Below are 23,345 nucleotides of genomic sequence, written 5' to 3'. Positions count from 1 at the left end.
TTACAATTTAGTTGATAAATCAGTGGCAGGTTTGAGAGGAATAACGCCAATTTTGAAAAAAAACTTCTATTGTATCTATTTCAGCAATAAAGTATTTTTAAATTAAGGAATGTACATTGATTTTTTTTTTAGATATGATATTGCACACTTAGATTATAGTATAGTGTAAAACTTTTACATGCATTGGGAAACCAAAAAATTTGTGTGACTCACTTTATAGCACTATTCACTTTATTGTAGTGGTCTGGCACTGAATCTGCAATATCGCCAAGGTATGCCCGTTTACATTTTTACATCAAAAATTTTAAACAACATAATGCAAGTTACTTTGGTACTTACAGTTTTACAGAAAAAGCAAATAAACAAGGGTTCTTTATGTGACCATTTATTGTACAAACTGTTACTAAGAGCTGAGGGCATAACAGAAAATAGTTCTCTGAAGCACTTCTGTAAAAAAGTTAGAGTGTTATAGTCTCAAAATACAACTTTCTGGTGAACTGCCTTGATAACAGGCAAGGTTTTCTAGATCTGGAGATCATTAGTCTAAAGGTTCTCTCCATAGACTAATATATCTTTTTCCATAACTCTGAACAAATTCGTATTTTCTTTCTCTGTAGTTTTTTATGCACTCTAAAAATGTGCCACAGCATGTTACATTACAAAAATTTTGTTGTTTTTTAAAAAATACAACTCTTAAAAATTTTAAATAATTAAAAATCACAAGTTGTTAAATTAATTCATCCACAATGAAAAAAAAACACAATCTCTCCCCCAAAGGACAATTTAAAAAGATTTCCAGCTTTTTTCCAAAGATGATGCTATTTTTGATTGTAAAATTAATTTTGTTATTCTTTAAGCTTAGAATCAAGGGTGATTCTAATCTGTCAAAATGTTGATGAGAATAACCATTTGAAAATTAACAGTTTAAACCCACTTTGCTGGGTTTTAAGATATTTATCTTAAATATCTTAAATATCAACACCTGCAGTTCTAGTGACTTACTTGCATATAGGACAAAAACAGATGTAATGTCTAGAAGTACAAGACAGCAAGAGACTCATTCAATTAACAAAGATTTACAGAGGAGCTCTCTCTATGAGCTAGGCACTTTGGTTATATATGCTGGGGAAAACAACCATGTCTATGACAAACATAGTTTCTGTTTATGAGGATTCAAGACTCACTGAAAAGGGCAACATGCTGAGTCAGAATGCTTGTAGAAACATGATTCCTGTGATCTTCTATTCTTGCTGGTAAGGAAAATTGCCTTGTAAGAGATGTGACCAGAATGGGAGGAAGCGTACTACTCCACCACTGACAGAAGCGTTGCCATATGCATGCCATTCTGCCAGTGAGAAAACTTAATCCAGTCAAACTTTCAGTAGTCTAAAATGTCTGCTTCTGTCTCAGTAAAATAATAAGTGTGCAGTGGCTTATTTTTAATAAATAAATATTCTCTTTGTAAGAGCCAAATCCTTAGTTTACTAAGATGTTTAATTATCTTATCCCATTCTTTAACAATTACATAATAGTAAGTAAAAATCATATTCAACCGAAGAAATATGCGAACCACTGACTATAAAAGAAGTAAGTTGCCTGTGATGCCAGAGAGCCGGGTTCAATTCCCGGTGCCTGTGCATGCAAAACAAAACAAAAAAAGTAAGTCATCTATAAGCCCCAAATTCAAGCTACGTTTTTAGAGGATTCCTTACTTGAACATGATTCATAAACTGATTCACACATACAAAGCCCAAACCAAAAACTTGTTCGCCTTTACCTCCACCAAAAAATCAGGGTATCATATTCTTACCTTTTTAAATGCTTCAGGCATACATCTATCCATGAATCTTTTACAATTCTCATCAGATTCAGACAGACCTTAGTAAAATAAATGAAAGAATATACCTTATTTAGATTTTAGGTCATTTATAGAAATGATATATATAATTTCCAATTCCTACATTTGGAGCTATTTATCATAGAAACCTTGATTCTTAAAGGATCATTAAGAGCGGATTATATATTTTCTGATATAGGAACAGAATGAGAAACAACTCAAGCATTAGACTAAATAAAAACTGAAATGGCTGAACTTATGTTTTTATGTTAGAATAGACAGTGATCTCCATTAGTTAATAAAACACCAATAGCAGCTACTTGCTAGCCATTATTGTTTTCCTAAACAGCTCTATAAAAACATGAATATTCTCAACAAATGTCAAAAGTATCCTCCTTGCTAAGGCAAACTGATGAATTCTGTGCAATATTATACAAAGAACTGAACCTGGCACATAGTGATAAATAAATCCTTGCTAAGTGAATGAATGAATCCATTGTAAAATCGTCCTTTGGAAGCATTTTTTAAAAAACTCAATAACAGATCTTGCTCATCATTGGGGATACTATTGAACACATTTCCTTTTATTGAGACCCACTGCCCAGCATAGGAGATGCTAGGAGCACTCAATAAATGCTGCTGCTGCGAAGCCTATATTAAATGCAATCAAATAAGCATAGTGCTTTCAGTTAAATCAAATCCTAGTAAACATATTTCCTTTGAGGTACTTCATCTTTAATCATGGTGGTAAACTATGCATACCCTTAATAAGAAGAATAGCCACATAAAGTGGCCCAACTTATCTTATTTTATAACTGAATCCAATAATCTGAAAAATAATTTTTCTTTTTTATAGTTTTGATAAATGCTTCTTTATGACACTTGGGTCTTTCACCCTGGTGATATTTTATTACTCCATTAGTTTAATATTTGGGAAACATTTAAGAACGTGTCAGGTACTTAATAAGCACTAAAATATTTATTAAATAAATATTACTTTCTTGGGTGGGCCACATGGCTCAGCAGGCAAGAATGCTTGCCTACCAAGCCAGAGGATCCGGGTTCGATTCCCAGTGCCTGCCCATGTTAAAATAAATAAATAAATAAATTACTTTCTTCTCTTAAAAAAAAAAATTAAACTGCTGAATTAAGCCTAAAGTGCTCCAAGTTTTTGTGGGAAAAAAGTGAATATCAATTTCTATAATGCCTTTCAATTATAATGTAAACAGTTTTATATTCTATTAGAGCTTGAAGAAAACAGGTGATTTAGTTAAAAGCTTTTATTCCACAAGGGATAAACAAAGACTAAGAGATTAAATGATCGGTCCAAGATTACACAGATAGGCAATGACAAGAACTAAGATTAAACTCAGGCCTCCTAACAAAACAATTTTTTCATGTGTTCAGAGATCTGAAAACTTACCAAGTCTCGCAAGGTACGTAGAAGCCAAAAGGCATTTGCCTAGTGATTCTTCTCGCTTGTAAGGGATGGACCAATGATCAGTCAGAACACGGCTTTCCAGTTCATATAAATTTGTTGTAGGGAATTCAATTCCTTCCCCAGAACAGTTTCCATTTTCATCATTCTTCTGACAAAAAGGGATTAAGATAAAAAGCAAATAAACTGATTAGTGACTACTTTAAAATTTAATACTGAAGTTTAGCCAATTTTAATTATTAATACCAACTTATCACATTTTTCACCAAGACTATCTCAAATCTCAATTTCTATTATTCTGGCACCCTACTCCATCTCTTAGAAGGTGATCTCATTTCTTTCTTCAAAAATGAACTCTCTCAATTTCTCATTAAAAATATCAAACCTACCTCGTCCTATAGAGGGGATAATTTTTTCCAAAGAGTTATCTAATTTGTCATCTCCATCTCTTATCATGTAATACCAATCTGGAGTTACATGTTCCTACTCCCCCAAAGTGGTTATTGTTATGGTCACCAAAGAACTGATATTTCTCATTCCTTATCTTACTTCTCAGGAATACTTACTCTTCTGCCCACTTCCGCTTTTTAAAATGTTATCTTGACTCTTCTTGTACTTCCCAGGACATCAGACTTCTCTGTTTTCCCCTAGTTAGTCTGGCATTCCTATCCTGTCTTCTCTCTACTGGCCCACACTGCTCTTCCTAACCGTTAAATACAAGTGTGCCTCAAACCTCAGTGCTAGGCCCTCTCCTCTTCCCACTTCAGATTATCTCCCTGGGTGATCTCATTCACACCTTAAATCTCAATTACCTACTATCTGAATACAACCCCTAAAACTCAGTCCTCTTCTCTGAGCTTTAGACACATATACACAACCATCTACTTCTCATCTTCTCTTGACTATCTCACAATATTCTCAAATTCAATGCATGTGCCAACCAAAATTATGATCCTTTCCCCCCAATCCTGGATTCTCCATTCCAAGGAATGGCACCACATTCATCTACCAGCTTTGAGTAAAAAAACAGGAATACTTCTTAACAGCTTGCTCTTCTTTTTCCATCCCTGAGACCTCTTGTTTGACCTCCTAGATCTCTCTCAAATCCACTCATTATTGTCCATCTTCACAGCTACTTCACAGTCCAAGATACCCTTGTTTGTGCTAGATGGTTTTAGTAGTTTCCTAATTTGTCTCCCCAACTGTATATACATATTTGCTCTCCACATCACCAATCTTCAAGTCTTTTAGCTGAAGCTCTACATGCCATAGGGCAGAAATAAACTGCTTCATCTGTGCCCTCACTGAACTCCTTTTCCCTAGAATAAATGAGCATAATATGATTATTTTATGCACTATTCCTGAACTCACACTTCCACTCTTTTAAACCTACTTAACTCCTACATATTCTTAAATCTTTCAGGAAAATCTTTCCAGAACTTCTAAACTAGGTCAAATTCCTCCAATTGTTATACACTCTTAAATTCCAAACCTCTCCTTCACAGTACTATTCACAGGGGTGACATATGTATTTGTGATTTATTTAGTGTTTGTCCCCCACTGTCCATAAAGATATGGACCCCATCTGTTTTTTACCATCTCTGTAATCCCAGCACCTATTGCCTAACATAAATAGGTGTATTTAATGAAAATTGTTAAATAAAAAAATAATTTATGTAAACAAGGTTTCAGCTATTAACAGGGTAATTGTCAGATTTTTCATTAGTTTTCACAATGATAACTTAAAAGGCAAAAGGAATCCGCTGTCCCTGTCCCCTCCCCCCCCAAAACCTGCCCAATACCTACTCTGGTTTCTTTGAAAATTTATTTTCATAATTTATTCTATGATTCAATCATTACACAATAAAATAATTTCATTAAAGAAAAATCACCTGCAACGTCAATGGGGGAAAAGACCGCAAATATGATAAAAGTACATAGAAGAAAACTAGCTTCAATTCCACATTAATGACATCTAAAGGAATTCAACTTATTTTTTTCAGGTTCATGGTGAGACTGGGATGAAAACAGGACAAAAAAAACAAGATGATTAAAACCTAAAACCAGAGTACAAGACAATATAAGTGGGAGCTGAGAGAGAGATGATGGATTAAGTGGGTTTACAGTCATAATAAATAGGGAAAATTCAGTATTTGAAAGACAATTCAGAAATTTATTTAATTCTTAAGCACTGTAAATCAACTGTGCATAAAGGACCTAAAGAGGTTGCAAATGCTTAAATTTAGCAATCTAGATTCAAAGAATCAAGGCATACAAAAATACAAAAAATTCAGTTAGCTGATTTTTTATGTTATCATATAAAAAAGTGGATATATGTTATCATTATGGGATGTTTATTATTAATTTTAACAGGAGTTTATAAATCAAATCACATATGACATCATCAAATGTACCTTGCAGCTGTTAAAATTAAGCATTTTCTTGGGGAGAAAAAGGCACTGTAACATCATTTGTAATGAGACTTTTAAATAAACATCACGTACCCCCTGAGGTGATCACTGTGAAAGACACAGTATCACTTTGGTACTACTCCTGCCAAAACATGTAAAGCCTGAATCTAAACATGAGGAAACCCAAAGTGAGGATCATTCTACAAAATAACTAGCTTATATTCTTCAAAAATGTCAAAGTCCCAAAGGATTGATGGGGACTAGAGAGACATGTCAGCTAAATATAACATGGATCTTGAAACAAGAATTTTTATTTATTTTATTTCTGGCTTCAAAGGATTTTAATATACTGGATCAATATGAATTTCCTGATTTTGATAACTATACTGTAGTTAATATAAAACAGTATTCTCATTTTTAGAACACACTGAAGTATTTAGGATTAATGGGGTATCAGGTCTATAACTTATTCTCAAATAGTTTAGGAAAAACAACAAAGTATATATAGACACACACACATAATGTAAATACATGTGTACATATATACATATATATAAATACATACATATATATATATATCACAGAGAGAGAAAATAATAAAAGTAAATGGGAGAAAATGCTAATATTTAGAGATCCTGCATGGAGTGACATAACAATTCTTTGTACTATTTTCGCAACTTTTCTGTAAATCTGAAATTATTTCAAAATTAAAATAAAAACAATTTAACTGGATAAATACATAAAAGAAATCTGGACCATACAGAACTGAAAAGAATTCAATATTTATATTTTGCACATGAAGGATTTATTGAATTATAAGGGTAGGAATTCACCTAAAAAAAAAAGATAGTAGCTAAAAAGGTTAAAACATACTTAGTGTGCTCTACTCAAGAAGCCCATTACATGAGACAAAATAAAATGTCAATGGCTGAGAGATTCCAAATAGAGTCAAGAGGTTATCCTGGAGGTTATTCTTACGCATTAAATAGATATCATCTTGTTAGTCAAGACATAGTGGAGAGGCTGGAGGGAACTGCCTGAAAATGTGGAGCTGTATTCCAGTAGCCATGTTTCTTGAAGATGATTGTATAATGATATAGCTTTCACAATGTGACTGTGTGATTGTGAAAACTTTGTGTCTGATGCTCCTTTTATCTACCTTATCAACAGACAAGTAAAACATATGGAATAAAGATGAATAATAGGGGGAACAAATGTTAAAATAAATTTAGAGTGAAATGCTGGTGATCAGTGAGGGGGAGGAGGGTGTGGTATGTATGAATTTTTTTCTGTTTTCTTTTCATTTCTTTTTCTGAATAGATGCAAATGTTCCAAGAAATGATCATGATGATGAATATGCAACTATGTGATGATATTGTGAATTACTGATTATATATGTAGAATGGAATGATCAAAAGTTATGAATGTTTGCATTTGTTTGGTGTTTTTTAGTATTTTAAAAAAAATAATTAATTAAAAAATGCTATGCACTGAATAAAAAAAAGAAGCCCATTACATTCAGTAGCACACATAATTTGGTTTCTAAGTAATTTTATATTTTTGCTTTAAGTTACCAAGTAATATTTGTTCACTGTACAAAATTTAGAAAATATGAATAAGCAAAAAATAAAAAACACCATTAATTCCACCACCTAAAAAAAATCATGCTGACATCTGATGAATATTTTTTCCAGTTAAAGTTTTTTCTTTAGACATTTTCATTTTCTTAAAAACTTACCAATGTCCACTTAACCCCACTCTCACTACCTCCATGCCACCTAACCATTCTCTCTCATATACAGCATTAATGTAATAATTCTTCTCCTATGTGATACAAAAGATAGCTACATAAAGCAGCAAATATAAAAACTATGTTAATGGGCTTATAATGTATAAAAATGTAATTTGATAACAATAGTACAATGGAGGGGGAAGGAACAAAGCTATATTGGAGCTAAGTTTTTGTACAATATTGGAATTTGGTTGGTATTAATCTAAATGAGATTATTACAAATTAAAAAGTTAGTTGTAACCCTCCTTAGAGCGAAAGAAACAAGGGAATTAAAATGTTAAACTAGCAAATATCTATTTAATACAACAGACACCAGTACTGAAGGATTAGAGAAACAAAAAGACATAAGACACCAGTATTGGAGGATTAGAGGAACAAAAAGACATAAGACAAATATAGAAAACCAACATCAAAATGACAGATATAAATCATGCCTTATCAGTAATTATAATAAATGTAAAGGGACTAAACACTCCAATCAAAAAGGAGAGACTGACCGAATGGATAAAAGACCATGACTCAACTACATGATGTATACAAGAGACACACTTTAGATTCAAAGACCACAAATAGTTAAAAGGATGAATAAAAGATTTATCATACAAACATAAGGGAACTAAAGTGGATATATTAATATTAGACAGATTAGACATTAAAAAAACATTACTAGAGAAAAAGAGGAACATTTCATATATGATGAAAAGGTCAATAAACAGAAAAACAAAATAAAAGGAATATAAAAAGCTATACTGTGTAAACAGTAACCAAAGAGACCTGGAGTGACTAATATCAGTAAATATCAGAAAAAGCTACACTAATATCACACACAAAAAAAGTGACTTTACAACAAAAATGGTTACTAGAGCCAAAACACATTATTTTATAATAATAAAAGGATCATTCCATAAGGAGGACCTAACAATTATGAACACATGTACCTAAATACAGAGACCCGCATTACGTGAAACAAAAACCAATAGAACTGAAGGGAGAAATTCACAATTCAACAATAATAGTTAAGACTTCAGTTCTCCACTTTCAACAACAGAACAATTAGGCAGAAGATCACCGAGGGAATAGAGGACTTAAATAACTCTGTAAACCAACTAGAACTAACTGAAATATATAGACTTACCTCACCCAACAACACAACATAACACATTCTTCTTGAGTACACATGTCACATAATCAAGGATAGACCATGTTTTAGATTATAAAACAAGCTTCGATAAATTTTAAAGGACTGAAATCATATAAAGCATCTTTTCTGATCACCACAGAATGAAATTAGAAATAACAGAAGAAAATGTGGGGAATTTAAAAATATGTGGAAATTAAACAACACATTTTTAAGTAACCAATGGGTCAAATAAGAAATAACAAGGGAAATTTAAAAATACTTTAAAATCAATGCAAATACAGCATATTGAAACATGAGACACAGGTAAAGCAGTGTTAAGGGGAAATTTACAGCTGTAAATACCCATGTTAAAATAAAAATCTGAAATCAATAACCTAACTAAACTTCCACTTTAGGAAACTAGAAAAACGAGGAGCAAACTAAATCCAAAGCAAGCAGAAAGAAGGAAAGAATAGAGAGCAGAAGAGTAGAATGGAAATTAGTGAAAGAGAGAATAAGAAAATAATAGAGAAAATAAATGAAACCAAAAGTTGGTTGTTTAAAAAAATCAACAAAATTGAGAATTTTTTGCTAGACTTGCCAAGAAAGAAAGAAGTCTCAAATTACTAAAATTAAGAATGAAAGTGATCTTAAAGAAATAAAATGATCTTAAAGAAATAAAAATGATTATAAGAGAATACTACCAATAATTGCATGCCAAACTACATAACCTAGATGAAACTGACAAATTCCTAGAAAGATAAAAACTACCAAAACTGACTCAAGAAGAAACAGAAAATCTGAATGGACCTATATCAAGCAAAGAGACTGATGAGTAACTTGAATCTTCTCCTAAAGAAAAGGCAAGGACCATCTAGATGGCCTTACTGTCAATTTTAAGAAATGTTTAAAGAAGAATGAACACCAATCTAAGAAATAATTCAAAAAAATAGAAATTGAGGAATACTTCCCAGCTTATTTTATGAGACCAGTAGTACCCTCATGTTAACAATGAACATACCCATTACAAGTAAAAAAAACTATACGCCAATATCCCTTGAGAATACAGATGCGAAAATACTCAACAAATACTAAGCAAACTGATCCAGCAACACATAACAAGGATTAATCTCTAAGTGAGATTTATCTTAGGAATGCAAGGCTGGCTTAACATTCAAAAATCAATCTAGGGTGAGCCACAGTGGCTTAGCAGGCAGAGTTTTTGCCTGCCACGCCAGAGACCCAGGCTCAATTCCCGGTGCCCGCCCATGAAAAAAAAAAAAATCAATCTATAGACTATAATATAATAAAAGAATAAAAAACAAAAACCACATGAGCATCCTAATAAAGGCCAAAAAAGCATTTGACAAATTTCAACATGTTTTTGTGATTTTTAGGAACAGAAGAGAACTTTCTCAATCAGATAAAAAGTACCCACAAAAAATTAATAGTTCACATGACATAACTGTGAAAGACCAAATGCTGATATTCCTCTAATATTAGAAACAAGACATGTATGTCTACTTCAGTTTAACACCGTACTGCAGGTTCTAGCTAAGGAAATTAATCTAAATGAGATTATTTTATCACAACATTTACAAAAATTAATTCAAAATGTAACACAGAAGTAAATCTTCATGACCTTGGATTAGGCAATGGTTTTTAGATGTGACACCTAAAGCAAAAGCCACAAAAGGAAAAATAAATTCAACTGCATCGAAATTATAAATTTGTGCATCAAAGGACACCATCAAGAAAGTGAAAAGGTAACACACAAGAAGAGAAAATATTTGCAAATTTTATATCTGATAAGGAACTGTACCTAGAAAATAAAAGAACCTTACAACTCGATAAAAAGATAACCCAGTTAAAACTGGGCAAAGGATTTGAATAGATGTTTCTCCAGAGGAGATATAAAATAGCCAATCAGTACATGAAAAGATGCACAGCATTATTAGTCCTTAGGGAAATGCAGTGAGTTATTACTTCACACATACTAGGATGGCTAAAATGAAAAAAGACTGCAAAACGTATTGGTGAGGCTGTGGAGAATTAGAACCTTTACACACTGCTGGTAGGATTATAAAATAGTGTGGGAATTTTGCAAGAATTGTTAGTTCCTCAAAAGTTAATGGGTCAAATGAAATGGCTCAAAAGGCAAAGTTAAAATACGATCCAACAATTCCACTCCCAAGTATATACCCAAGAAAAATTAAGCATATGTCCACACAAAAAGATATACATGAATGTTCACAGTAGCATTATTCATAATAGCTGAAGGGTAGAAACAACCCTAATGCCCATCAACTAATGAATGGATAAACAAAATGTGATGCATCCATACATTAGCACTAAAAACGAACAAAGTACTGATACATGCCATACATGAATGAATGTCAAAAATATTATGTTAAGTGAAAGAAGCCAGATATTAAAGCTATACATTGTGTGATTTCATTTATAAGAAATGTCCTGAATAGGCAACTCTATAGACACAGAAAATAGCTTATTGGTAGCCAGAGGCTGAATGGAGGAGAAAATGGAGAATGAAGGTTAGTGGTTACAAGGTGTCTTTCTGGGTTGATGAAAATGTTGTAAAATAAACAGTGGCAATGATTCCACAACTCTGTGAATGTATATTTTAAAAGGGTATGTAGGGGGCATGCCACGGTGGCTCAGCATGCAGAGTTCTCACTTGCCCTGCCTGAAACCTGGGTTCAATTCCCAGTGCCTGCCCATGCAAAAAAAAAGGTATATGGGGAACTGCCATGTTTGAGCTGGGGAGGCAGTCTGTGTGAGCTCGCAGGGGCCAGCCACCAGTGCAGAGCTGCAGGGCAATGGACTCACCCGCTACTTCCAGCTAGCGTGCCTATGGTGTTTCCAAGGTGACACTGCCCACGTGAATTCTACCCAGTGAAGGAAACACTTATAAACCCTTCCATGACCTTCTTCGCCTGGCACCAGGACATCGGGTCAGAAGTTGAGGTTTCCACTATTAAGAAACAATGGAAAGAATTGCATCTGCTAACTGGAAAACCGAAAGATGGAGATAAAGAGCTCAATGATGTGGTCGCAGTCCTCCAATGATATATCTATATCATATATATATATAGGGGGGATAAGATGTAAAAAAAAATTGGGTACACTGCAATATTAGTGGTCAATGAGAGGGAGGGGTAAGAGGTATGGGATGTATGGGTTTTTTCTTTACATTTCTTTTTCTGGTGTGATACAGATGTTCTAAAAATGATCATGGTGATGAGTACACAATATGTGATGATATGGTGAGCCACTGATTGTATACTTTGGATGGATTGTATTATGCGAAGATATCTCAATAAAAATATTTTTTAAAAATCTACTAGAAAATTTAAAATAAAAAAATTAGTTCAATGATTATGGTCACTAAACATTAAGTGAGTAAGTATATAAATATATTTAAGAATTTCAAAACACATTGACTTGCACACAGTAATCTATAATTTAAAAATGTTACAATCCTATTAGACAGTTTAGAAACAGCAATTTATAAAATACAATATTTAAGACTTCATAGGAGAAAAATCTCATGTAGCCTCCTATGTAGTTAATATCCTTGGTCTTTAAAAAGGAGGGAACAGGCATGCTTTGCACAAGGGTCAGCAAATGATACAGAGCAGCATTACATTTTGCGGAGTTTGTTGCCAACATAAAGAGATAGGGAATCACAGAGAGGGGGAAATAGTGACATGAATCCATATTTAGGTTGATTTAATATTTTGAGCCATCACTTTGAGTAGAGCCTGTCCTTGGAAAACTTACAGATTGAGCAAGAGAACATGCACAAAGCAGCTCAGAACTGTCCTACTGCAAAATAGCTTCCAACAGACATGACGCACAGGGCTTTTAAGAACAATTCTGGAATGTAATATATATTTTCTCATTAGATGCCAAATCCAAGTGACACAAGTATTAATGACCACTTATTCTAAATTTATTAGAAACATAATTATTGAACGCTCATTATGTTCCAGACCAGGAGTCTGGTGATAGGAATAGAGATGCAGGCGCAACTTCTGTCTTAAAAAAGCAGGACAATGTGAATGTAGAGAAGGGAGAGGAAGGGGACCCAAGCCAGCCTGTGTGTCTCTCTGTGCATGCATGAGTAGTGGGAATGTGCATGTGCACATGGTTTGAGGTTAAGGGAAAGGGCATTCCAGGAAGAGGAGTACAGATATTGCTTAAAAACTGGTCTTATTTCATTTCTCAAGTGGATTAAGTAATAAAACCTTAATGCTTTTATCCTTTTTGACCACTTGAGGCAACATCTTTAATGCTTTTTATTATGAAATTAAATCAATTTTATTTAACATTTAAAATACTTAATTTTAAAAAACGTTTTGCAATATTAATGTAAATGTAGCATTTGTTAAAGATAAATAATTCTGGCATTACGGTAGAAGGGAAATAAACTTTGCAATCAATTCTTGGTAATTATAATGTCACTTTTTTTTCCTATGCTCTAGGGCAGGTTCACATTTCATTCCTTTTCCATGTGAGTATCCCATAATTGGAACAACATTTTGTTGAAGTTTTTGTTTGTTTGTTTTATGGGAAGTGCATGGGTTGGGAATTGAACCCAGGTCTCCTGCATGGCAGGTGACAATTCTACCACTGAACTACCCTTACACCGCTTAATGTCACTTTTAACCTGAAAATGTCTAGTAACACTGAATTTTGTGTTATGAAAATAATTCAGATGAGTTAATGTGTTATATGACAGTTTGAACTGAACAGTTTAGGATTAAGATAAAAACAATTAGCATTGTTGGATATATAATCATAAATCTTTAGTATTTTAAGTTATTTCCTAAATATGTAACCTTATTTATGCAGGTAAATACAAATGAAAATAAAAGCAAGGCCTCTGTAACTTCCATAATACTTGATAACTTCATGTACATTCAAAAACAGTTGTGATTACAACTTCGTTTGTTTGTAAACTGTTTAGAATAAGGGTTACTATTTACTATAAAGGACGATTTTAGTACTTTTAACTGTTGGAACTGAAATTTTTCACAAATTGATACACGCTTTCAGTGTAGTGTGAATCTATCCATACAAAGTTTAACAAGGATCTTATTAGCAAAGATCATCAAATAGAAAAATATTTTTCTATATGATACTTTTTATACTTATAATTAAACATGTTAATACATACGTCACTACTCATATCCCAAAACTTACCTATTTGAAAACTGCAGATGAATTCACCTGAATACAGGCAATTATCTTATTGGGGTTAAATACACAAAAAATATAATCTACTTAACCCTTGCAATGAACTTTTAAAAATCATTGTGTAAGGTTTTAATATAATAAGTTTTAATATTTAGCAAGCTACCTTCACTGAGTTTTCAAAAAGGAAACAAAATAGTTGCTCTTGAATTCTACAAGGATATATTATTGAAATGTAAGACTTCTTTACTTAAAGAAGCAAAACTTAATCGGGTAGGTACTGCCTGCGTGTATAGAGATAAGCTCCTGTCTGCTCAGTGACTCAAAAAATACAGATAAAGAATATTATTCAACTTAGTGGATAAAAAACTGCCAATGTTGCTTAAAGTGTAATACTAAATTCAATGACTAAATTTCCTATTAGCCAATAATGTATTCAACAGAGCCTCTGAATTTCTGATCAATGTACTGATAAATAAATGTGTCAGATTGATTTTTCCATGATAATTTAAAATAGATTTGTCTATTACCTAAAATAAACAGTTCAAATATCATACATATCAAGTGTTTATGGAAAACATGAAAACAAGAACATCTGATCCCAAGTCACTAATTTTTAATCAGTTTTATTAAATTCTGTCATGGTTAGTCTTAGTAAATAATTTTCAAAGCAATTCAGAGACAGTTATACACATTTATGATATTCCTTCTGTTATTTCACACTAAAGCAAATGATGCCTAAAATACGGCTTCCTGGAAAAGGAGATGATGGGCAAATAAATGTAGGCAGTCCCCAAGTTACTAACACATTGTGTCTGAAGTCTGTTTGCAAATTGTTTTCTTGGACTGTATTTTCATTCCATATTATAAGTAGTTAAATAATTTCTAAAAATTCTACAAAAGCTGGATTTCTTGTGGTTCCTTACACAACACTAGCTGGACATTCATGTACTTAGAATATACAGAAATGAGGTTTTCATGAGAAGGGGTTGTCTTATAATTCAAAGCTGATACCTTGCATATGTGTAAAGTATGTAAACTTAGTTTGGGATTTATAGATCATTGATCCCAGGGAAAAAAAAGTAGGTAGCTGTTCTGATCTCAATTTCCTTAGAACATCCCCAGGGACTGAAGTTATGTTAGGCCTTCAGTTTTAAAAGACAGCAGGAAAAAGGAGGAATATGGTGAAAGGGGGTTTATATACCTTCAGATGAGAGTAAAATGAGTGAGTGGTCAAAGGGAGAACTAATATATCTATTGAGGTATTAATATATCTACATAGGTATTAACTATGTGTTAGGAACTGTGTCAGTCACTACAGAATATGTATATATATTATAATTTAACTCATGCCCAAACCTTAAGAGATAAGAATTATCAACATCATTTTTTTAGATGAGCAAACTGAGGCTCAAATTTAAGACAAGTAACTCATTAAGGTTGTATTTCTTATAGTTCCTTGCAGGATAGGAATGCAAGTCAAAGTTTCTCCAAATCTTAGTTTCTAGATTAAGCAGACTTAGTGGTATACTAAGTCCCTAAAACTGGAAGAACAGCATAGCCCCAAAAGCACCACTCTAGAATGAAGGCAAAAATGTTTTTTACAACCAACCAACCAACCAACGAACCAACCAATGAACTAACCCAAAAAACTTACATAACTGAATCCCAAACCAACATGTGGGAAGGTAAGAGAGGATTATCAATTATAATTTCTTTTTTTTCCGTAAACATTACTGTTTCTTAATCCATCAACATGACTATAGTCCTAGGTAAGTGATTATCTAGCATTGGCAATTAGCTTTCCATCCTAATTTTGTTGAAATTGCCTTTATTACATATTTCTACACAACAGATCTATTGATTTAGTCACCACCACTTGCTAGCTGTGTGATCTTGAATAAGCTTCTTATCCTCTATATGCCTCAGTTTCAACAACAACAAAAATAGAGAATATGATTCCAAGCCCATGTACTTTCCAAAACAAATAAACAAGCATTCACATGGAAAAAGAATAAAATGTGACACCTCCCCCCCATACAGCATACAAAAAAAAAAAAATAGAGAATATGCCTGGTGTGCAGGATTAAAGTGCAGATGAGAGGGAATTCAGGTAATGGCTGACTACAGTGACTAGCAAACAGGCAGATAATAACAGGAGCCCAGACTTCTCTTCAAGCTTCAGATGAATGTTTCCATCACTCTGCTGTATCTCTCTTTTCTGTCTTCAACCTCAGTGCCCTAAAGGCAATTACAATTGACCATATCCACAGAGAGTATAGTATTTTTCTGCCTCAAATATTTTCTTCTCTAATATCCTTAATCTCTGAACCCTTAATCACTGAACCTATATTATCTTTTCAACAACCAGTTGGTCACCTGACCACAAAATGTTTGCCAGTGTTGAATCAAAGTGAAGGGTACGCAGGTGTTCACTGTACTACTCTTTTTACTTTTCTGTAGGTTGGAAAGTAGATTAATGGCTGACATAACATATGCTCCTTTTCTAATACTAAGTACTTTGATCTAATACTCTACTCTCTCTGAATCTCCTTGGGTAGTTGGGACAGGCTATTCTGAAAAAGCAACCCAAGTGCTTGTGATTTCGTGCTGGCGAACCCCTAACTCACCCTTGAGAAACATTGGGCTAGTCTGTGAATTTAAAAGCAGGGACTGTGTCTTATCTCTATTTTCAGACTAGAGCCAAAGGAATCCAGTAAGTATTTATTCACTGTTGAACAAATGGTTCCCATACTTCTGTTTCTTTCCTCCTCCTAAACATCTCCACATATCTTTCATACTGGGATGAGAAATATGGAGAGTAAATGAACACTGCTTCAACAGCTTTACGTCAAAATGTACTCAAATTACACTTAATACACTCAAAATGATATGCACTTGGATTAAGAGCAACACCATTAATCATGATTTTAGTATCCGTGATAAATGAAGCAAACAAATATGACAATATGAAACATAAACCAGTACTAAAAATCAGTTTAATGGTTTAATTATACTCTAAAATGTTTTCTCTTTCATCTCCAGATTACACAATCCCTGCAAATAATCTCTTTACTGAAGTAAACTCACCTAAATCATGTAACAAAACAGACTGGCAAACAATTCTACTAAAGGCTAAAAAAAAATGTTTCTTTAACTTTTATCCATTAGGCTCTTTCCCGTGTATTAATGTTTTTGTATGCGTGCTAAAGAAAAAAACTTATAAAAGCAAAGGGTGTGGTACTACAGACCAAAGTTAAAATTTCATGTGCTATGTCCAAAACGGTGTCCACTATAAAGAGGCTGGCAACAATTCAAAAAAAAGTTCCTTCCCACAAACTGTAATATCAGGTAAACACCATGACAAAAATCTGCTATAAAGACTACCAAAATATTTACGCTACTTTCAAACTATGGTGTAGGATATTTCAGGCAAGAATAGCTTTAGGAGGTTATCTGATACACAGGCATGGAGAAAACGTGTTCCAAAACAGTCATACAAGCTAAATATTTTCCAAACCATATTCTCTGATTTCACTTAGTACCTCCTATGGCAAGTGCTATTCTGGACTTTACTAGGAATACAAAACAGACCCTGACCTCAAATACTCACAATTCAGGATGGATGCCAGACAAATAAAAGATAATTCCAATACATTGGGATAACTGCTATGACAGATATTTATGGGTTTCTATTTAAACTCAAGAAGAGACTTTTAACTAGGTCCTTCACCTAGAATGCAGAACGAATGGGAGGAAATATAATTAAAGGTATCAAGTTCCTTAACCAAACTGGATCAACAGTGCATACAATATGTTAGCATTTGGAATCTCATTGGAAAAAGAGCAGTTGTAGAAAAGTCAACCGACTACAATAATGATGATCATTATCTATCTCTGCCAACTATAAGCCTGTATCAAACTTCGTAGAGAAAGGCTGAAATGGCAAGGCTCAGGTCGATGCCACACAGACAGAGCTACACATTAATTCTCCTGGTCCAACATGGCAAGGGGAGAGAAAGATAAAGAGGACATGCAGGCAACATAAAAAGTAGGTACATTGGCAAGGAGTATAAAAGGACCTAGCATATTTTAAGGCCATTTTTTTCCCCTTTAAGGTATCCTCTAAGAATTAATCAGTATGTGTCATATTTTATTTCTGTATTCATTAAATCAGCACCTTAACACCATTCCAAGATCACTTTCAAAATGTTTAGTTTCAGGCCTACACTTAGTATGTATTAGAAAGTTTATAAGAAAGGATACGTTAAAAACGACCTATAGTCAAAGACTTTCTCCTATCAGAAAGACGGTATGATAAAGTATACAAAATACATTTCAGAAGCAGGGCTTTCCTTCTTGCCTTTTTTAATGAGCCAAACATGTAAGTCCTCATCCCTAAACTGAAAAGATTTAGCACCACACGATCTCCTTGGTCCCTTCCAGCTCTGAAACAAATCTTAATTTTAATCCTTAAACTGACAACTTTCAGTTTTGTTTACTGGAATAGGGAAAGGTAAAGGCAGTTGTAAAGATAACTTTTCTATCTTATAAAGTATATCTTTTAAGTACTCATAATATTTCTCTCCCATATTATAATCACTAACTGCTTCTGATCTTTGATCTCCCCTAACAAACACCTGGAACTCCTTTACCACAAAAATGTTTTATACTTCAGCCATATAAGCCATATTATTCTCTATAGATGTCAGTATATCTGTATATATTATGAACAAAATGTCTTTATGGTACAAATATTCAATGTAATTTTGTTGTTGTCAAATTTCAACATTGAGAGCACTGGTTGCTCAAAGATACATAAACATTTTCTCAAAATCAAATATGATACATATAACACCTTAACTGTTACTAGTGAAATGTAGAATTATTTGTGGCTGGAAGAACTCACCGAAACACTTCAAACTGAAGTTGATATCATGAGAAGTAAATCTCACAAAATGAAAATTACTAATATTTTCAAAGTATTATTTTAACCAAGGCAGCCTACTCCAAAATAAAACTGACCATAAAAATCAAAACACTTATATTAAACTAAGGATTGCTATTGTTACTAGTCTCAGATGGATTTTCATTTACAGTTACTGCTATTTCCATTGTAAGTCTGTCTAAAATCGTTACCACTCCTCTAGCTTTAAGATAGCTTTTTTTTTATTATCAACAATCATTAGAGATTTTTAGCCTAAAAATAAGACCAATTCTTAGAGTAATCTCTTTTCTGGATAAACCTTATATATTCCTATTTTTAAAACAAAAAGTAATTACATTTAATTGAAGTAATAATTAGCACTATTCTTAAAAGAGATACTTGAGAATCAACAACTCCACTAATATTAAACACCCAACAAGTACATAAATACAAAATCTGTACATTCCACGGCACCAAAGAAATATCAATTCATTTCCTGACAATGGATATCAATTACAGATCAAATTACGCCACAAAAAACTTCTTGAGGTACTATTCAAATGCTTTTGATAGATCCAAGCCCTTTCATATTTAAGTCAAAACTCTTCAAGGCCTCTGAATTAGAATAATTTATTAGATGTAAGGTGTGAAACATTTGCTAGCCTTGAAGGTATTATAGAGAAGGGACCATGTTTGATTTGTTCACCATTGTGCTCCCAACACCTAGCTCACTACGTAGCATACAACAAATGTTTAATAAAATCCTAATGAATGAATGGCTACTTATGTTAAATAGGCTAATAACTGTTTTGTTACTCTGATGTTTTCAGTTTAATGTCTGTTTTTTATCACTGGAATCTGGTATGCACTACTATTTAGTGCAAATTTAGAGTTTTTATCCTGAGAACTCTCTTATTTTCCATTAATGAAAATACCAGAAAAAGCAGTCCCGCACTCTTAAAATAAATATCAGACAGATATGAAAGCTACATACATTAAAGTATAAAAATGACACAGTCAGATGAGTGGAATCCTTCTTGAGAACAACAGATTGTATCTAGAGGCTACCAACAGCCCTACAATTATTTTTTACTCTTTTAATTGTATAGTATAACATATATACAAAGCAAAGAAATAAAAAAGCAATAGTTTTCAAAGCACTCTTCAACAAGTAGTTACAGGACAGATCCCCGAGTTTGCCATGGGCTACCATACGATCCTCTCATATTTTCCCTTCTAGCTGCTCCAGAATATAGGAGGCTAGAGGGCTTCAATATTTTTTTTAATCATCACAATCGATTTTTTTTCCTTCTTTTCTTGTGAAAAATAACATATATACAAGAAGCTATAAATTTCAAAGCACAGTACCACAATTAGTTGTAGAACATATTTCAGGGTTGGATATGGGTTACAATTCCATAATTTTAGGTTTTTACTTCCAGCTGCTCTAAAATACTGGAGACTAAAAGAGATATCAATTTAATGATTCAGCATTCATAGTCATTTGTTAAATCCTATCTTCTCTGTATAACTCCGCCATTACCTTTGATCTTTCCATCCCTCTCTTTAGGGGTGTTTGGGCTATGGCAATTCTAAATTTTTCATGTTGGAAGGGTCTGTCACCAATATGGGGTAGAGAGATGGAACTACCTAACGTTCTGGAGAGGCTGGGCTAGGTTTCAGGACTTACCTGGATCAGGGACCCATTTGGAGGTTGTAGGTTTCTGGAAAGTTATTCTAGTGCATGCAACCCTTGTGGAATCTTATATATTGCCCTAGGTGTTCTTTAGGATTGACTGGAATGGTCCTGGTTGGGGGCTGGTAGGTTATAATAAGTAGCAAGGTCTAACTGAAACTTGAGTTAAGAGCAACCTCCAGAGTAGCCTCTCGCCTCTTGACTCTACTTGAACTCTCTGCCATTGATAAACTTTATTAATCATACTACTTTTCCCACTTTTGGTCAGCAGCCCTACAACTTAACATTGCTACAGGGCACAAGGAACAGAGGTAACAAAGGAAGGACAACCAACTATGAGTTTCTATTCTGCCCCCTTGGCTAAAAAAAAAAAAGATGCTTTAAAGGGAGCTGTTTTCAAAATGTAGCTGTAGACCTTTAAGAGTCTTCAAAAGCTGGCAGGTAACCTAAAAGCCAATCAAAACACACACATGGAATGTCCTCAGACTTCTTGTTACAGTAATAAAAAAATAAAGTATCATTTTAATATTTAATACAAAATGCTATGAATTTTGGGTGGGAGGTGAAGGGAGCAGGCAGAAGAGGAGCAGCATGGCAGAAAAAGCAACTACAGGAATGGAGGTTCCATTGAAATTTAAACTGTGACTCAAATTTGAAAAATACTGCTGAATTGTATTTTCCAGGCCATAGTTTTTCTGGGCCATAGTTTTTATTAGCCATCTAATAATTAGACAATCAAATATGAATTCTAGATTAAAAACTATTTCCTAAAATATACCAGAAAACTATATTTTTCTACAATTCCATTAGATAAAAAAAATGACAACTTTTTTAAAAGGTTAAAAAAAATCTTTTTTAAAGTCTTAAAATAATTTTTGAGTCTATGCAAAATTTTTCTAAGAACTACTCAATATTTTAACTTTAAAAACTCATTCTCATAGACACAGTTTGGTTTGTCTTATATTAATAAAGTCAATAATTTTTTAAAAAGCTCATTACAATTTTTCTAAATTTCAAAAAAATGGAATCCTCTAGTCCCATCACCCAGAGATAATTACTATTACTATTTCAATACCAGCTTAGTTCAAAAACTGATACATATACATATATATATATATATATATATATGTGCTGAGGCTTTAGAGCTTTTAATTTCTCAAAGAGGACAACACATGAAAAAACACTACAGTTCAAGTCCAAGACCCCCATTTCACAGATGAGAAAACTGAGGTTCAGAGAGGCAAACTGACTTTTCCCAATGATATACAAGAAATAGAATCCTGAACAAATGTAAAATCTCTCAACTACCCTGTTCAATAATGTGCCAGTTTGAATCTGTTGTGTACCCCAGAAAAGCCAAGTTCTTTAATCCTCATTCAATATTGCTGGGTGGAAGCTTTTTGATTGTTTCCATGGAAATGTGACCCACCCAACGGTGGGCAGTGATCTTTGATTAGATGGTTTCCATGGAGATGTGTCTCCAACCATTCAAGGTGGGGTTGCTCACTGGAGCCCTTTAAGAGGGAACCATTTTGGAAAAAGCTTTAGAGCCCAGGCAGTCTGTAGACCTTTGGAGATTAAGAAGGAAAACACCCCATGGGGAGCGTCATGAATTAAGAAGCCTGGAGGGAAAGCTAGCAGATGTCACCATGTTCGCCATGTGTTTTTTCACTTGAGAGAGAAACCCTGAACATTATCTGCCTTCCTGAACCAAGGTATCTTTCCCTGGATGCCTTAGACTGGACATTTCATAGCTGTGCCTTAATTTGGACATTTTCACAGCCTTAGAACTACAAACTTGCAACTTAATAAATTCCCTTTTTAAAAGTCATTCTGTTTCTGGTATATCACATTCTGGCAGCTTACAAATTAGAACAAATACTTTTTCAAATACCACTGACTTTTTATTTCATTTAAGGTTTTCTTTCCATTAATCCATCTAGTCATCTCTTTATCTAATCAAATACTACTGAAAGCCAAGGGACTTCATGGAAGATGGCGGAATCGAATAGGCCAGGTTCACCCTGCTCCAAGGAACAGCTACAGAAGTGATAGAGAAACAACCATAACAGCAATTCCATGGTGCAAGTGACCTGAGAGGATCTTCAATACCACATAAGGAGGCCCTGGTTGAAAAAGCCGAGGATTTGAGATGTAGCAAACCAAAGACCACCCAGCTAGCACAAAGAGCCTAATGTGTCCCTTTCCAAAGGAAGACCATGAGCCCTCAGGAATTCAGGGACAGGGAGGTGTAGATGAGGAAGTAAGTTTGGCTTACATCCTTATCCCCAAGCCAAGCCAAGACCTACTCGTTCAATGCACCATGCTCATGCGCTCAGACTGTGACCTGCCTCCCTCACTGCGATCCATACACCCAAGCCCCGCCCCTGGTACCTCAAGCACCCCCCAGGACCTGTACATCCTTGCCCTGCTGCCCACTTTGCACACGTGTACAACCTCACTCCAGTACCCCTACAAGCACATGCAAACCCATGCTCCCTCAGCACACCCAAGGGCCGACTTCCATACCCTGAACCCAGCACCCTGATACCCACAACACCCACGCATCATGCACATGCCTGCACCCTGCCCACGCACCTGTACCTGCACACGCGCACAGCCCCCTTGATCCACTTCCTACTGTGCCTTATCTCCACGTCCCCCAGGCTGCATCCTGCCCCTATGCTCCAAGACCTGCCTGAACTGCCCCCTGCCCCCATGGCCCGTATGCCGCAACCCCCATCCCATATCCTACACCCCACATTCCTGGGTACCAGCACTGCACCCCTGCCCCGTGCCTAGTCCTGTGCTGTAACCCACCACTGTGCCACTACACCCCATCCACATTCCACGTTCTGCTCTACGCCAGTCCTGCAAATACAAAGCTTTAGACTACTGAAGGAAATC

The 23,345-nt window shown here is 34.3% G+C and overlaps 1 protein-coding gene across 1 annotated transcript in view; it reads right to left on the bottom strand.

Annotated features, from left to right (window-relative positions):
* The window catches only part of USP24 (ubiquitin specific peptidase 24), a 151,063-nt gene that overhangs the window by 111,963 nt on the left and 15,755 nt on the right, over positions 1-23,345 (bottom strand). Inside the window, exons 2-3 of the mRNA XM_077149527.1 lie at positions 3,261-3,426; positions 1,811-1,878 (exon numbers count right to left, since the gene is read on the bottom strand). Of these exons, the coding sequence (XP_077005642.1) occupies positions 1,811-1,878; positions 3,261-3,426 (234 nt within the window). The remainder of the gene's footprint in view (positions 1-1,810; positions 1,879-3,260; positions 3,427-23,345) is intronic.

This window comes from Tamandua tetradactyla, chromosome 2, assembly GCF_023851605.1.
Source record: "Tamandua tetradactyla isolate mTamTet1 chromosome 2, mTamTet1.pri, whole genome shotgun sequence".
Lineage (NCBI taxonomy): Eukaryota > Metazoa > Chordata > Mammalia > Pilosa > Myrmecophagidae > Tamandua > Tamandua tetradactyla.
The sequence above is the reverse complement of the archived record's forward strand: the minus strand, read 5'-3'. Positions and strand labels throughout refer to the sequence as shown.